The following is a 17,399-nucleotide window of genomic DNA, read 5'->3' as shown; positions in this document are numbered from 1 at the left end:
ATTTATATTTTAACATATATTTTATATATATTTTATACTTATAGCTAATTTTGGTTTACACGTAATTATCATAGTTGTAAAATGGTGTACCAATAGAGAAAGGCAGTATCAAATGCATGCCAGCATTTAGAATAACGGAGTAAAACAATGGTCAGTTCAAGATCCAATATATCGAATTTCTGCATGGAAACATTTGTAAATAATATAAATATATCTTTTTAGACAAACTGGTAGATGTTACTACCAAGAATTCCTCGATAATGGATATCCTTTCGGGATCTTCAAATTTTGCATATCTCATCATTGAATGAATGAACGTTGAATTTAAAAAATCGGGGAATCAATATTTGTCCGAAGAAATTGCATGCTCTCATCTGGTTAAGCTTATTCACACTTGAAATAATAATAAGTCTAAGATAAATTAACCATGACATCGACTAAAACATCATCGTCAAGACTTGAACTCTTTGTCAAAATATTAGTTGATGAATCCTTGCCAAATAAAGAGAGAGTCCAAAATCAATATTTTCTCTTTTTAGAAAAATCTGGCTTCTTGATTCTTCATTAGCCAGCTAGATATTGGTTATTATTGAGTTAATTAGGCACTGAGAGAGAGCAGTAACAAACTCTTTAATCTGTTCGCATAATAGAAAGAGCGCCTAATAATCTTCTCTTTAATTTCTGTACATATATACCTTGGTTTTAAGTTAACTAGGCAATATAATTATGATGAGAAATTTAAAGAAAATAAAATTGCAGGATAGTCGTGACACTGACACGTGTCGTGTTGAATGGAAGAAGCTAGTTGGTAGAGTAGGTAGTACATGACTGAGGAAGTTGCGGTGACCCATTCGGTGACACAGAAATAGCACTTCCACCATTGTTACTGCTTCCAATGATTGATGAGAGTGCCGCAGCCACGGCCGCAGTGAAGTTTGGATCCAAAGCAATGGCTGCACTCACTGTCTCCACCATAGACGGCGAATTATTGGAAGCCTGTGGTTGTTGTCGATGAACCAAAGGAGGCATCAGCTTCTGGTGGTGAGAGATTAAGAACGGGTGCCCTGCTATAAGCTGATGTGGAGGAGTCACTGCATGCAATGGGAGAGGGAAGGTAACACCGGGAGGAGGGACCACACGGTGGAGTTGGAGTGCGTTGTGGTGGTTGTGTGTGAGGTCGAGAGTGATGGTGGGAAATGGCGCGGAAGCTGATAGCGTCGCCATTGATGTGTAGGGCATTGATGAAGAGAAGTATCCTCCTGCTGCTGAAGTTGCTAGGGTTTCTTTGGACGATGATGAGGTTGATCCTGATAGTAGCATGGCTGCTGCGGCTGAAGTCGTGTTGGCCATGGCGGTGGCTGCCGGCGGAAGAGGGTGGTTGTGGTTACCTTCATAGGTTGTTATTAGGACTGTACTGTCCTCTGCGCATCTTTGAACCTGCTTCCGAACTGGGCATCCAGCAGCCATGGTGCACCGATAGTAGGCTCGAGGACTGGGGTTACCCTTAGCCATTTTTTGTCCGTATTTCCTCCACTGGCATCCATCGCTAATCTGCGTTTGTTCGTGTTAGAGATATAACTATTTATATACTTCTGATTTAAAAGTTTAGAGTTGGATAATATAATTACCAGAGGAGCTTCTGATCTTGCGCGAACTGAAACCCTGGCTTTCCTGAAAGGAAGGTCAGAAGAAGGAAGCTTGGGTTCTTCTAAGTTGGGAGTCTTGCATGATCCCCAACTCTGAGAAGAAGATCGCTCAAGGACGTCTTCTTCTGTAGCAGATGCTGCTACTTGTTTTCCCAAATGAAGCTTAGTCAAACCATCTTCATCACCTTCGTTATCATCATCATTCTCATCATGCTTCTTTGACATTACCTCCTCTGCATTATTACCATTATTGTTTGATGCTGATACCTCTCTTTCTCTCTTTTCATCACCGGATACCGAAGCATCGTTATTCTTCATCTCTACTTTCGCCCTTCCATCTCCCTCCACAGCTTTTTCTCCACTTATCATCCCATTGCTCTTAACACCAGTATTCTGTTCCAACAATCACAACTATGTGTTATTACTTGGAATTACTTAGCACTTCCCACATATAATAAAGGTGAGTGTAAGGTTTGATTTATTGAAATTCGCTTTGTTTGTTGAACACATTACGTGTTATATAAACGATGAAGAACTTCATATATAGAAGAAAGAGATAATTGAGATCTCTTTTTGATATGTGAGGACCAAGTCAATGTTGACCCCAGAATGAGGCGCGTACTTGTTATTGTGAATGATGATTGATTGTCTCTTATGAAAATAGATTGCCCCTCGCCCTCTCTTTTTCTTGTCTTATCCTTTGAAATTTATCAACAAAAACTTAGCTTAAAATTATTAGTCCATGATGTATACCTTTTTTTTAGTTCAAATATCGCATTTTAAATAATTAAAGAGATAAGAGTGATGAGACCAAATAATTATGATGAATTAATTTGAATGCAATATATATCACTCAGTTCAGCTCGCTGGTTATTAGTTATATATTCGTAAGCGGTTAGCACGCATGTGAAAACTGAAATCACGGTTTTATATATACGTCTGTAGAAATAAAGAATACATATTTTATTTATATATATACTGTATAAGAAATGTATAGTGGATGGGTTTATATATAGTAGGGAGTGGTGTTTTATTTATTGGTTATGTGATGATAAAAAATGAATACACCTAACTTGCAGGTACTGGATATTAATATATAGAGAATTGAAGGAGTGTAGAAAGAGTTTGAAAAATGGGCGTGAATGAAGAGGATCCGCACGCTTTCTAATTTAAGTGAGGCACGTTACCTTGTTCCTTCACTGACTAAGAGAGAGAGAGAGAGAAGAGAAATGAGTAAAAATTGGCACAAGCAAACAAATAATGCTTCCGTCATATAGGAGAAGAAGGAGGAAGAAATTAATTAAAATTAATACTGATCTTGACGAAATTAAATGTTGAAAATATTGAAAACCTGATGATGATGAGTAAGCTTTTGTTTCTGCAAAGCCATGAAGAGCTGTGCCTGAAGTTGGCTATAGCTTTTGGCGATCTGATCCACCATACTTCTCAGCTTTCGATTCTCTTCTTGCAGTCTCCGTAATTCACCTTCCACCATTTTCCTCTGAAAAATATATAATTATTGTATAATCACGGAAGTCGTGAATTACGTGCGCTTATTATATACAAACCTCGGATTCAGTATTATCGGCATTAGGTGATCCCTTTGAAGTTGAAATTCCAGTAGTTTCACACGTTAAGTTCAGCCCAGTCTGCATATATAGCATGATTAATTAGCTAACAAATAAGGATGATACAAAAATTAAAGTGATAGAACGTTAGTTAGTTACGTTTACAGGGTGATGAGGGAAGGATGAAGCATGATGATGAGTAGTATGATCTTGATCGGCAGCAGTTGATGATGATGATGAGAAGAAATCCACTTCTTTGACGTCCCTAGAGGGTAAGAAAGTCAATTCACGGGGGTGTGGGTTATCCATTTCTTATACGAATAGAAATTAAAGAAAGAGAGAGAAAAAGAGGAGGACGACGACGAAGAAGAAGAAGAAATAAGAAAGTGGTGGGTTCAACTGGGGAAGTGGTTTTAAATGGGGGTAGCTCGCGCGTACACACACGCACTCCTTCCACCTTGAGCTACGGCCTATGGGCCCCACCTCCGCTTACCCAATAATATTATAATATATTAATATCAGTATAACATTATTTTCGATGAATAATTAATTATTAAATTATTAGACTAAAAATATTGAACTACGGATTAAAATGATTGATTAACATAAATTAAAATAACTAAACCTTAAATATTTTTCTAAGATGATAGTAGTAAAAAACAAGTAAGTAATTTTAGTGAATGAAAAGTAACGATTTTAAAGAGGAAGAAGTGGCAAGTGAGCAGCCGTTTTGGGCAGAAGTGACGTCAACCTTAGGCCACCAAGGCTGCAACGAATTTATCCTGTTTTATGTTCACACTTGACAGTACTCTTGTTACCAAGTTGTAATGTAAAAATGGAAAGATGATTTGAATAAGGAAGGAAGGAGATTGTGCATTGTATGGGGATGGGAGAAGGGGGAAGTGCACGTGCACGTGGAGGGGAGTCCCCTGAGGTCAACGGAGTTGACGGCACGGCTCTCTGTATCGGACGGTAGTTAGAGACGGTGGGGCCCGCGTGATTTGGAATAACCTAATCCCAGTGACTTTCAAGGGCTATAACTATACTCCTCTACTATGCATGTATTGCTACGCTACCACGTACCAACCATCAAGGAAAATATATATACATATATATACCATTGCATTTATTTTCGTAAACCCGTCAACTAACTACACCACTCTTTCACTTAAATTCATTAGTACAATAAACATGCATGATACATGCATCATATAGTATACATTATTGCTAATTTGCTACCAGGAGAGTTAGAGATCAGTAAATTTTTGTGATTTGTAATTATTAATTAATTATTATTAATATTTTTAATAATATAAAATTTTATCTAATAATATAAAATTATTTATTTTTTTTTTACTGATTAAGTATTGATCAAATTTTAATAAAAATATTGACTTCTTAAACTTTCTCTATTGCTATATATATATACTGTCTATATTAAAATTAGGTTTGCAAAATAGGTTTTTCCTTTTCTTTAATCGGTTTATCACTTAATTAATAATCAAAAACTATAAAATATTATTTAAAATGTATCTATTTTTTGTCTTATATTTTAAATATATTGGACAATTTTATTGTTAATTCAATTAAACATCTTCAATTTAAGAATAAGAGTTTTTAAAGTGAGAAAATAAGATTTCAATCACTAATAAATTTATAATAATTTTTGGAATTAATATCTATATACAAGTGTTTTGTACTTATAAGCTTTACAAGTTTGAAGAGAACGAAATTTACTAAACGCGTAGCTTATGTTACGTGCCTTTTTAACAGACTTTTAAATTAATTCAAATCAATTAATGCACAAATATATAACTTCCATTTTTCAAAAGATTTCGTTTCTCTTTTCGAGTTTCTTGCCAAATTTGTTGGATCTCCTGCGTGCGTTTTCTCTTTACCTTTTCATTCGTTGTTTTACCTGCGTTTATCATTGGTTTCTTCTTCGTCATTTACGTGCGTTTTCTCTCTCTATATTCTTGCTTCGTTTTTTATTTTATTTTCATGGTTTCTGAAATCAAACTTTGAAATCGTTTTTTAACATAATAGAACTTCAGAAATACACTCAAACGATTACAGAAATACACCCAAACAATTACAGAAATACACCCAAATGGTCACAGAAATACACCCAAAAAATTTAAAAAATACACCCAAAACATGGGAGAGACAATATATTTCTTCTTGAAATCTTTTAATGTTTGCTAGTTAAGAATGAGGCACATGGCAGAGACAATTTAGAAAAAAAAAACATAGAAGAATAGTAAAACAGTACCTTGAATAATGTTTCTTCGTTTTTTCTGGTGATTTTTTATGGAGATTTGTATCTTTTTTCTTGATTTCTTCTAATTTTCGCGATGAGTTGTAACGTTTCTGGAAAATCGTAGTTTGTTTCGAATATCGCTTGAATCTTGACAGCTTATGTTTTGATTAAAGAAGAAGAAAAAGAGTGCAGCATAATGAACATGTTGTGGAAGGGTAATTAAGGCGTGTGTATTGGTCGCTCGATTCAAAAGGAGTGATGCACATATTTTCTTTCTTAAATTTGGGCTAACTTATATAGTTTATAAGCCAAAAAAATTTGTATGTATATCAGACATGTAATTTTTGTTCCTGCAAGTTTGCTAGCTATCTTAATTTAAAGTCGATTATTTTTTTTATTTTATCAATATGTTCGCTTTGGACGAGCATAATTCATATTTTTTTAAAATTATTATTAAGAAAATCTTTCTTACAATCACAAAATGGATTATTTATTATAATACTTATAGCGAATAGTTCTTTCAATTACGGTTGCCAAAATCAAAGATAACTTCAAAATAAAAATCACTAACAGATAAACATATTTTTTATGAAATAACGGTTGAGACTTGAGATCTAAATAAAGTTATCTATATATTAATTATTTGATAAAATATTTTAACTTAAAATTAATTCTAATAAAATAATTTAGTTTAATAAAATAATTTTATGATATCAATTTAATTAACACTATAATTTTATATATAGAGCCAGATCTAAAAAAATAATTTTTATATTCATCTAATAAAGTGGAAGAAAAATTAACAAACTAGCGAGGATATATAAATATATGCTATTAAGTAATTTTCCAAATTTGAACGGGAACACTTACGCGTACTACTATATACATAGGTCCATCCCTGGTCATGAGAGTGTAATTTGCATAGCAAAAATGTTAACTATCCGATCATCAAGAGATAAGTCAAACTAGTAATAATAAATGAGTAATAATTTAATATGAAGTTCATTTTTTTTCTCAAAGATAATAATTTTATTGTAATAAAAGGAATTTGATTATAATTATCGCAACCAGGGTATAAAAGTAATAAGACATAAAATAGAGAAATTTTCAAAAAATTAATAATAACATGTTTAAGAGATAAGGTATTCAAAAAAAATTATTTTTACATCTTCATTTTCGATAATATGAAGTTTATTAAAAATAAAAATTTGTTAGTTTTAAATTTTGGATTTTTTTTAATTGAATTTTAGATTTTTTAATGTTAAATGTTAATTAGCTACAATTAAAGATGACAACAGATACACAATATTCAATAAATATTCAAGTCACCGTGGATATTCATGGACTTTTTTGGGAAAAGAAATTTAAAATTGAAAAAAAAATAATTTTTTGTTCCAATTCCACCCCGGCATCATGAATTCAAGCTCCAATAAATAATTCTTTATTTGGTTTTACACTTTAACCAGGGATAACAATAGGTTTTTAGGCATCGGATTCGATGGTCTCAAAACGTTTAGACTATTAAATAGTTATTTTATAAATTATTATTTTATTATTCATCTATTATGTTTATTAATAATAAAAAAATAAAAACAATAACGAATTAGATCTTGCATTGATCGTAATAAATTTTTTGGCAATCCCAATTGATTAAAAGTTTATCTTTGATTCGTAACATTTGTTCAAGGTTGTGAAATCGTATTTCTTAAAACATCAATCGATTGGATTGACAAAACAATTGATTGAATTTCAGGTTTTTCATAACGCAATTGATTGGACTTCAAGTTATCACGAAACAATTGATTGAAAATTGCAAGGTAATATGGTTTTCGCAAAAATCAATCGATTAGTCATATTACCCAATTGATTGAATGATGACTAGAATGTGGGTTTTTTATAATTCAATAGATTTTTTATATTACCAATCGATTGTTATTTTTATAACCACCTGAAAGTTTGTTATTAGAGTGAAAAAAATGATCACTACTGACATTTGGAGCCCCATTGAGTGCAATTTTTCTGCCGGTTCATGATTACTGTTGTAAGAAACTCATTCGATTGGGTTGCAGTGATTATCTTCTTATTATTGACTTTGTCACTATTTAGTACATCTATGACTTTTTAAGAAGAAACTCGTGGCAATTGTGCATGTGAATGCGTTGGATGAAATTGGGACAGTGTCTAACATTTTTCGTTGTCACCACACAAGCAAGAAAAGTCTGATCTATGTCTTCATTGATCCAGGTGAAATAATGGATTTTGAGGAAGAGTCATTCACTTATCCTAACAATCGTATTAACATTGTTCCTTATGTCAGAGTCAAGCTCCAAATCAATGGTAATTTTTCTGCTAAGGTTGAATCCAAGGATAATCTTAAAGTTGGTCCCTGTGAGAAGCTATAAGTATGCACCTTTCTATTGTCTCTGTTTTTTTTATTATGAATTTATGAAACTGTCTCAAACTTAATTAATTCATGTCCTATCCATTATGGACAGATTTGCTGTTGGATGAAATTGGGAGCCAACCACAGCCAAAGACCTCCTCTATCATCCATGATTTTGTAGAAGGAGATTACTATATGGATAAATTGGGCATAGCAAATGATTTTTCCACAAGTAATTTTGAGAATGCAAAAATATCAGTAGTATTCATTTTTTTCACTCTAATAACAAACTTTCAGGTGGTTATAAAAATAACTTTCGATTGGGTAATATAAACAATTGATTGAATTATAAAAAACCCACATTATAGTCATCGTTCAATCGATTGGGTAATATGACCAATCGATTGATTTTTACAAAAACCATACTGCCTTACAATTTTTAATCAATTGTTTTGTGATAACCTGAAGTCCAATCAATTGAGTTATGGAAAACCTGAAATTCAATCGATTGTTTTGTTAATCCAATCGATTGATTTTCTAAGAAACACGATTTCACAGCCCTGGACGAATGTAACGGATCAAAGATAAACTTTTAATCAATTGGGATTGCCAAGAAGTTTATTACGATCAATGGAAGATCTAATTCGTTATTGTTTTTATTTTTTATTGTTAATAAACATAATAGATGAATGATAAAATAATAATTTATAAAATAAAAAATAATTTTTATAATTAAATAAAATATATGGGACTAATTTGTAATTAAAATTAGAAAAAAACTATTTAGCAGTTATTAAAAAACTTTAAAAACATGTTTTGTTATGAGACTATTTAATAGTCCAAACGTTTTGGAACTATCGAATCCTTAATCAGGTTTCTAGGGAAGTGGAGACTCTCTCCATCCCGCCTTCGTCCGTCTTCATTTAGTAAAATGCTCTCGGTCTTTATTACGAATTTTTATTTATTTTTCTCTATAAAAGAGGTGAATATTTGCGGATATCTATGAATAATTAAATTTTATTAGTTTTTTAAAAAATTAACACAAGCATAATAAAGTTTTATACTATTCAATTAAATATATCAAATCAAACATAATTTAAATACAAATTTAATATAATAATATACATATATACAAAACTTTTAACCATCAATAAAAATAAAACGAATTAGGAATTATTTAGACAACTTATATATATATGAAGACATTTAAATAAAATTTTTTCAAAAATTTTACAGATTTCCATAAATCGAGTACCTCAATTCCACTTCCATTCCCGTTTATTTGTGAGGACGGGTCCCTATTCCTGTGAGAATTTTGTAGATCTTCACTAGCCTTTCCGTCGCAGATAATAATTACCGCGAGTATGGATTTTTTTATCATTCCTAACTCCAACACTAACCAACCTCTGAAAAATTGTCTATTGCGGCATGCATGCTGATTTCCACTTTTGTGATCCTAACGTCATTGTTGTCACTGTCTTTATCATCACTCATCACTGCTATCCTGTTATACCGCCTCGCTCGCTTTATTGTCGATTGCAATAAGGGAGTTAATTGTTTTTTATATGATAGATGAAATGGTGTATTACGTTGGTATGAGTTGAAATGAGTGTATTTTATAAGTGTGATGTACAATACAAATCGTTACTTACGATTTGCATAACAAAAAAAATCGTTATTCATAATTTCTTTTTATCCCATATCACTGCATTACACTAAAATATCATAATATTAATAAAAAACACCAATAATAATCCAATATAAAAAAAATTAGCCGCAATAAGGAGATCTCCAAATACTTCAATTCCCCAAGCAACAATATCTAATTTTTCGTATTTATCTTTTTGTGGATAAATTTTTGTGATATCTGTTTTGCCAAAAAAAATTATCATTTCTAACGGCAATGTTAGTTGTATAATGTTAATTCTAAACTTTTTATATAAATTAATTTGTTAATCAATAATTCTATGTCCGAGTTTATATTTTTTCGAAAATATAAAAGACTTAAAAAAAATTGATCGTTGAAAAACCCTAACTCATATGGACATATACAAAAAGATTTAATGTGGAACAGTCGTCCGGTGGAGGTAAAGTATGGCTCACTCACCGGGGCAACAGGAGGCGAGGCCTCTGAATAATGACAAACAAAAATAATATTTAAATTATATAAAATCAATTATAACTTATAAATTATTTTTTAACATTTTAAAGAATTAATTTTACTTTTGGTAATATTTATCTCTCAAAAGTCTCAAGGTTAATTATTTTTGTTATTACTTTTATTACAAATCAAATAATATAATACAACAAAACAAAGTCTTAAATTTCTAATAAAATTAAAATATCAAAATTTATTAATGTAAGCAGTGTTATACTATAATGGTATTAAATTTGTAAAGTTGATTTAAAAATAAAATAATAACTTTTATTAATAACTGATATTACTACTAATTATATTATAATTTTTATTATTCTAAAAATAAAATAATGCATGAAAATATATGAGAAGCCAAATATAATTTAGTATTAATTCTATAATGATATTTAATTTGTAACATTGATTTAAAGATATGTCACTTTTTATTGATTTAAATATATACTATTTATTATATCAAATAAGATAAGATAAAAAATTTAAAAAAATGATAAAGATGAACATAAAATTTAAATACATAAGTTAAAAGTATATCAATTTAATCAAACAAACTAATTTTATTTTCTTTAGAGTAGAATTACTAATATTTTTACAAAAACTTTGGAGGCATGCCCCCTTACCCTAACAAAACTCCGCTAATGGTGTGGAAATGAAAATACACTATGATTTTGTAAGAAACTTTTTAAATTGATAAATTAAAATTAAATTATTTTGAATTCCATATGATCCTACTCGTCGTCCTAAACCATGCTTTTTATAAAAATAAAAGATTTTACATCTAAGGACTTTAAAGAAAAAACAATTTTTTGCATTTTACACATGCATTGACCAAGCATATTAATTAGTTCTTATTTAAAGTTGTAACTTAATATATGGCATGGGCGCAAAGCTAGCTATATAATTGTAGAGTTATGCAACAACATATATATTTTTTTGGTGACTATGCAACAACATATTTGATATGCATATCTCAGAGTTGGTACAAATTTCTACTCTAGCGGAGTATTGCTTGAAAATAGAGTTGGGTAATTAAACAGATAATGTTAAAGAGATAATAAAAAATTAATTTAAATAATCTAAATTTATTTTATTTAATATTTATGATAAATTTAATAAATATTAAATAAAATAAATTTAAGTTATTTCCATGTACCTTTCATACCGAAGCCAGCTGTTATATTATTATGTTGGAAAATTTTTAGAACCCGCGTACTCTTTTTTCTTCTTCTTCTTTTTATTTATTTTCTTTTTTGAGGAGAAAAGAAAAACTTCTAGAGAGGGGCGAAAACGGAAAACCGTAGAATATGAAGCCTTGGTCAAGCAATGCAATGGGCAAATATAATGTATAAAAAATTGTTAGAAATATAAATTGTGTGGTTTTAATTATTGTCAAGGTATGGAAAATGAAGTCATTGACTCAAGATTATGAGATCTGAATAATGGTGCAACTTGACTAGATATAAATAATAAATAAATAAATATCCAGCTGGGTTTTCTTTCGTAACTCTTGCTCTCGTGGACTTGTTAGCTTAGCGCAGCTAATTCATTAATAAGTATCTTATCAACTTATCATCTTATAAATAAAAACCAAGCATTTTCTACGGTCTATGTAGTAATATAAAAGACTTATTGACTGATAAATATATAATAACGATTGATGTGATGAGTTACAAATTAAACTAAGAAGATCGAGGAAATAGATTCTCCTTATTTTTTAAAAATTTAAGAGAATAAATGTGATTTTTTATTTTTAATTTTATAAGTGTGATTAAAAATAAATAAAAAAAAATAATAAAAAGTAAAATAAAATTAAATACTTAACATTATCCAATTTTTTTTACTAAAAAAAATCCACTCCCAAAAATCGATGTTTATCAAACAAATATACATACTTGAATATCTTCAAAGTCAATGGCAGCAGGTTCATAAAATTTCTTTTTAATCTCTTTCCTTATTTGTCCATCATTTTGACAAAGGTTTTCCAGAGATTTAGATTAGAATTTTGATATTTTCAACCGATAATTCTATCATTCTATGACTTATAGACACCCGCTTCATGCATTAATCTCTCTCTTTTTTTCATATTAAAAAAATTGATACATTTATAACATAACTGAATACTAGCTAATTTCTTTTTTTAAGAATCTCTCCACTGGACGTATAATTATTTTTGAACGGTAGTCAACAGGGTTAAGTAATTAAGGCAAGGCAGCTTTTTCCTTCCAAGAGTTAAATAAGACCAAGCGGCAAGCTAATTGGTATCACATTAATATTCCACAATAAAACAAGCACAAGGCACGCGTACATACATACATATTATCATCAAACCACATGGACCAAAAAATTAAATTAACAAAAGGTTTTATGAGTGCAATTAATTATTCAAATACATATAATTTAGGGTAAAATGCATATTTAAATTAAATGGAGCCAAAAATTACACTAATCAACCAAAAAAAAAACCTTACATTTCATACGTATATAATTTGAATTGGTTAAATTCAATTTGTTTGTATCTTTAGTAATTCGAATTGGCCTTATTTAAATTAGTGTTAGATTAAGTCATTCAAATGAAACTCATTCTAATTTATATAAAAATGCATGTTCTTTTGGGAGATCTATATAACGTTTTTTTTTGGTTAATTTGTGTAATTTTTTGCTTAATTTGATTTAAATATGAATTTTATCCTATAATTTAGTAAGAAATTAAGGAATGAATATATAGAAATATAACACTAAAGATTAGGGATTTAAAAAAAAATCTGATTTACTAACTAATAAAATTGTTCTGTATCGAATTTGAATTTTGTGAATATTATCCAGTTTAATCTGCAAATATATCATAGAAAGATAAATATTATTTATTAGGTTGTTTTATTTCTCTTTTTATATTAATTAACTTACTTCTATTATTTAAAAAATAATGTTAGACTAATATTTTTGAAATAAAACATATAGAAAAATTGTGTAATCATAAAAAAACAAAGGGTTTTTTTTAAATATTAAAATGTGTTATATCCACGTATCAATCAAATTCTCAATTTTTAGTACAGATCGAATTGAAATTTTTATCGATTCGAATGCGACTCAATCGGTAAACAGTACTCCTACTAAAAGTTAACATATATAGTTGATCTGGAAGGTTGTTTCATTAGCTGGCGGTTGTATTACGTTCAGAGGTATAGAATGGAGAGTCAAAAGGGTAAGGTAGAAGAAGAGAAATAGAGAATCGAAAGTAAAGAATAGCGGCCATTAATATTGCATGCATGAACAACAATTACATTAAATTAAGCAGTCGCACGCACGCACACAAACAAGCCTCAAGAAAAGAGAAGAGAATAATGAAAAGGAAAAAAAAAAAAAAAAAGAAAATACAGTTTTGTATAATATAGCCGCAAAAATAGGCTTGACGAGAGTGACCCCACACAAGTTAACCCGCACGTTCAATCCATTAAAAGCAACAACAACAAAAAGTACCAAACCCCAAATTTCACGTGTTTGGATTGTATATGATGAAACTAGCTAGCTAGCTTCCTATACTATACTCTTCTTTTCTCAATTGACGCCTCCCCCTACTAATTACTAGACCTCTCCCTTAACATTAGCTTTAATTATTTAATTAATTAACACCGCGCCTAATTATTAACGACTGTTAGTTTCTCCGTTAGTTGGTTTATTTGTCTCAATGCATTATTATATATCAGCATAATGCATGCATGACGTGCATATTTGCTATGCTGTAGAAACGGGACCATAATAAAACCACTAATTAATTTCTTCTTTTGAAAATTTTGTTTTCAGTTTAATAATTACACTTTCATTTTAGTACAAGAAATTTGTTGATGATGATAAATCTTAAAATGAAACTTTGATTTATATACACTTGAGAAACTATAATATACACAAAATATCTTAATAAAATTAATTAAGTCATTTAGCTATATCTGGAAGCAGAGATAGATTTACATTGAGTATGTGGGGAGCAAGTGCTCCCACTGATTTTTAAAAATCTTTCATATAATATATAGTAAAAAAATTTTTTTTTGCTCCCACAAAATAAATAAATTTGACCCACTCATCAGTTTATCTATTCTCTTTGGTCACAGGATTCAGAGCATTCATACACAAATGAAAAGAAAAGAGATTAAATGACTCTACTATATTATAAAATATTATATTAATTATTTAATAAAAACAATTAAAAAAACTAATAATAATAATAATATAATCAATTTGAATAATTCCAATTTCTCCAAGCTTCTGTTTCTCATTTAACTCTTTTCCTTTTTGCTCTTTAACTTTTTTTTTTATTTAACATACAATTGTATAAATAATCCAAATATCCAATTTTACTATCCGTTTCTTTCCCGAATGTTGCTTTGCTATGGAGACTGCGTGAGTGATCGTTACCTTCATTTCTAAGATTAATGTCTTCCGATTAAATATATTAAATTCAAATATTCAATAACTTCGATCCATTTTTTTATTATATAATTTTATTTAAGGTCTTTTTTAATAAATTAAGAGTTAGTTCATGTATGTAGAAAAAATAAAACTCTTATGTCCTATGTCTTATTACACATTTTTTTATTTGTGTAATTAATTTTATCACAAATAAAAGAAAATTATAGTCCAAAAAGTAGTAGTGTGTTATATGTATTTCATTATTATTTTTTCTAACGGTTTCTTATTTTATTTTATGAATTGATTTTAAACTTTTTAATGAGAAAAGAGTTACAAAGACAGTTTTGATATGTTAGGACCAAAATTATAAAGTCGTTATTTATATTTGAACATGACACCCATTAAACTTCTAAATTTTAAATAAAAATAGTATCTGATTTTATTCTCATTTAGTTCCAAATAAAAAGTAATTATGATTTATTCAATTTAGTATTTATAACAATAAATGAGATTATCATTATATAATTATTTAATTTAAAATAGCATAATTTATGATTATAATTAATATATGTATTATTCACAAACAAATTAAGAAATTAAATAATTTTCCAACAATATCCTATTTGGGAGATACATATATTCTTTCCTGAAATAATCACATCTTATAAACAGCGTGCATTTGAATGCTATCTCCCTTATTACTTTAACAATCTGGTCTGTCTTATATATTAATTATGAAATTATCACAGCTTTTATAACATTACTGTCATGACAAAACTACGATAATGACCATATTAATATACTCAACGACATATATCAAATTTAGATGAGAAAATTCAGAAATTACATGCAAAAATAACCTCATATATACCTATCTTCAACTGGTCCAACTTTGATAAATTTTATGAGATTATGAGTCAAAGTGAAAATGAAACTTAATACTTTATTTCTGTAAAATTATCTATATTCGTAAATTTGTCTAAATTATATGAGTATCTAAATGCATACTCCCACTCTGAAACAACATATTATAAAATGATATAACACCCATTTGAATAGTATCAACGTGAAAGACCATGGATGTTTGTTTCTAACTAACCAAATATGTATACATTTGTAGAGTTTATGCTAATTTGCTCACAAGACACTTAAGCACTCTGAACTCTCTTGTTTAACAAAAATTTAAAATAAAAGACTACTAATACATTGTCACAAAATAATTTAAGTGGTCTTTTAAATTTATTTTTCATAATTTGTGATAAGTATTCATAATTACGAAAATAAATGCCTTCAAAAGGTATTTTATATTCAGTTATTTTTGTAGAAAGAGTAATAAGTATTATTTTAACACCTTTCTAAAGAACTCTTTTAATGAACATATGAATATACATGCAATGAATTAAAATTGCTTCGACATTCAACAAAATTAGAATATGAATATTAAATCATCTCTAACTTTAGTTTCTGACTTTATATGTGTGAACATATAATATTTTGGTCTAATAAAATTTGTTTGTCTACTATTTTATGATCCATTTTTAATTGACTCAAATATATGCTAAACTAATAAAGTATATAAATAACTGTAAATGTACAATTTTATTATCTATTAGATTAATGCTGAAGTATAATAAACCTTATGCAGTCTTGAGCTTTATAACTTTTTTGAGGCACCTAATGAGACTATACTTGTCTCCCTTAAAATTAAGTATATAACTTTATTTATATTTTTGTATGCGTGACATACAAAAATAATAAAATATATTCCTCTCACTCAACTGATATAAGTTATCAATCACATTTATCTCAAAATACCATATAAAATAATAATTAATTTGATGAAATACAATTCATCAACTAAAGTTTCTCTTTTTTTTTTATTTCAAAAAAAATTATTTAAAAATAGATTAATATTGACAGATATAACTTTAAAGCAAAATAATATATTCACACAAACTACATATTATATGAATAAAATATGAATAAAATTTATATAATAGTGGGCCAATTACAAAGACTTATCACAACATTAATATTTAGTCTTTATACAAAAATATTAATTTGTAAGTGATATTTTTAATAAAATAATTAAACATTGATAATAAATTCTGTCATATATATATATATTATAGTGCAAAAACGTACCTGTACTTATAAAAGTGACTAGAAAAATTTAGTTCTTTGATTTTTTTCTATCAAAATTTTCTGTATTTCTAATAGGGTTGAATCACAACTCTTTGATGAAAAAGAGCTATGAAGGCAGTTTTGATATATTGGAGACCAAAATCATAATAAAGTCACTATTTAAATTTAAGCATGACGAACTTTTTATTTTTAATATTGGAATGGTAGTGCTATTTTTTTAATGTGAATTGTTGGAGTGCTATTCGTAAATGTAGTACCGTTTAATTAGAGAAGTAGAAATCGGACCGTCCGAATTATTAGAGGTACAAAAATCGAATCGTCCAATTTCTAGAGGTACACAAATCGACCGTCCGATTTCTAGAGGTACACAAATTGGACCCTCCGATTTGTGTTAAAAAAATAAAAAATTTGAGGTACAAAAAATCGGACCCTCCGATTTATGTACTTTCCACAGTTTTAAAAAACACCAAAAATTATAATGTTAAGCTATATCACTACTTTTACTTCCATAACAAAAAAAAAATTAGCCGAACATGACACTCATTAAACTCTAAAGTCCAAATCAAAATAATATCTATTAATTTTATTCTCATTTAGTTCCAAATAAAAAAGAATTATGATTTATTCAATTTAGCATTTATAATCATAAATGAGATTATCATTATATAAGTTATTTAATTTAAAACAGTATAATTTATAATTATAATTAATACATATATTGTCTATAAATAAATTTAAAAATTAAATAATTTTTTAACAATGTGTTATTATTTAAATGATTATTTTAGTATTCTAATTTTGTGTAAGATAATTTAAAAATTAATTATATTTTATAATA

At 28.6% G+C, this 17,399-nt stretch overlaps 1 protein-coding gene across 2 annotated transcripts; it reads right to left on the bottom strand.

The window, feature by feature from the left end:
• Window positions 1–644: 644 nt before the first annotated feature.
• LOC107492320 (probable WRKY transcription factor 47) lies at window positions 645–3,583 on the bottom strand. 2 transcript variants are annotated; one of them, XM_016113322.3, is made up of 5 exons: window positions 3,374–3,583; window positions 3,215–3,295; window positions 2,998–3,147; window positions 1,629–2,039; window positions 645–1,551 (listed from the first exon to the last, which is right to left on the bottom strand). In XM_016113322.3, the coding sequence occupies exons 1-5, from the start codon at window positions 3,521–3,523 to the stop codon at window positions 802–804; spliced, it is 1,542 nt and encodes a 513-aa protein (XP_015968808.1). In that variant the 5' UTR covers window positions 3,524–3,583; the 3' UTR covers window positions 645–801. The 2 variants fall into 2 exon arrangements, with proteins under 2 accessions (XP_015968808.1, XP_015968810.1); XM_016113324.3 differs by having other exon boundaries at window positions 3,380–3,583.
• Between the last annotated feature and the right edge of the window lie 13,816 nt (window positions 3,584–17,399).

Source organism: Arachis duranensis, chromosome 6 (assembly GCF_000817695.3).
Source record: "Arachis duranensis cultivar V14167 chromosome 6, aradu.V14167.gnm2.J7QH, whole genome shotgun sequence".
Classification (NCBI taxonomy): Eukaryota; Viridiplantae; Streptophyta; class Magnoliopsida; order Fabales; family Fabaceae; genus Arachis; species Arachis duranensis.
Note: the sequence above shows the minus strand (reverse complement) of the source record. Positions and strands in the feature narration are given on the sequence as shown.

Coding starts and splice junctions, on each gene's coding strand:
- LOC107492320 (XM_016113322.3), bottom strand. CDS start 3,523: ATGGATAACCCACACCCCCGTGAATTGACTTTCTTACCCTCTAGGGAC. Junction 3,296..3,373: donor TCCCTCATCACCCTGTAAAC/GTAACTAACTAA, acceptor CTATATATGCAG/ACTGGGCTGAACTTAACGTG. Junction 2,040..2,997: donor AGCTTACTCATCATCATCAG/GTTTTCAATATT, acceptor TTGTTGGAACAG/AATACTGGTGTTAAGAGCAA.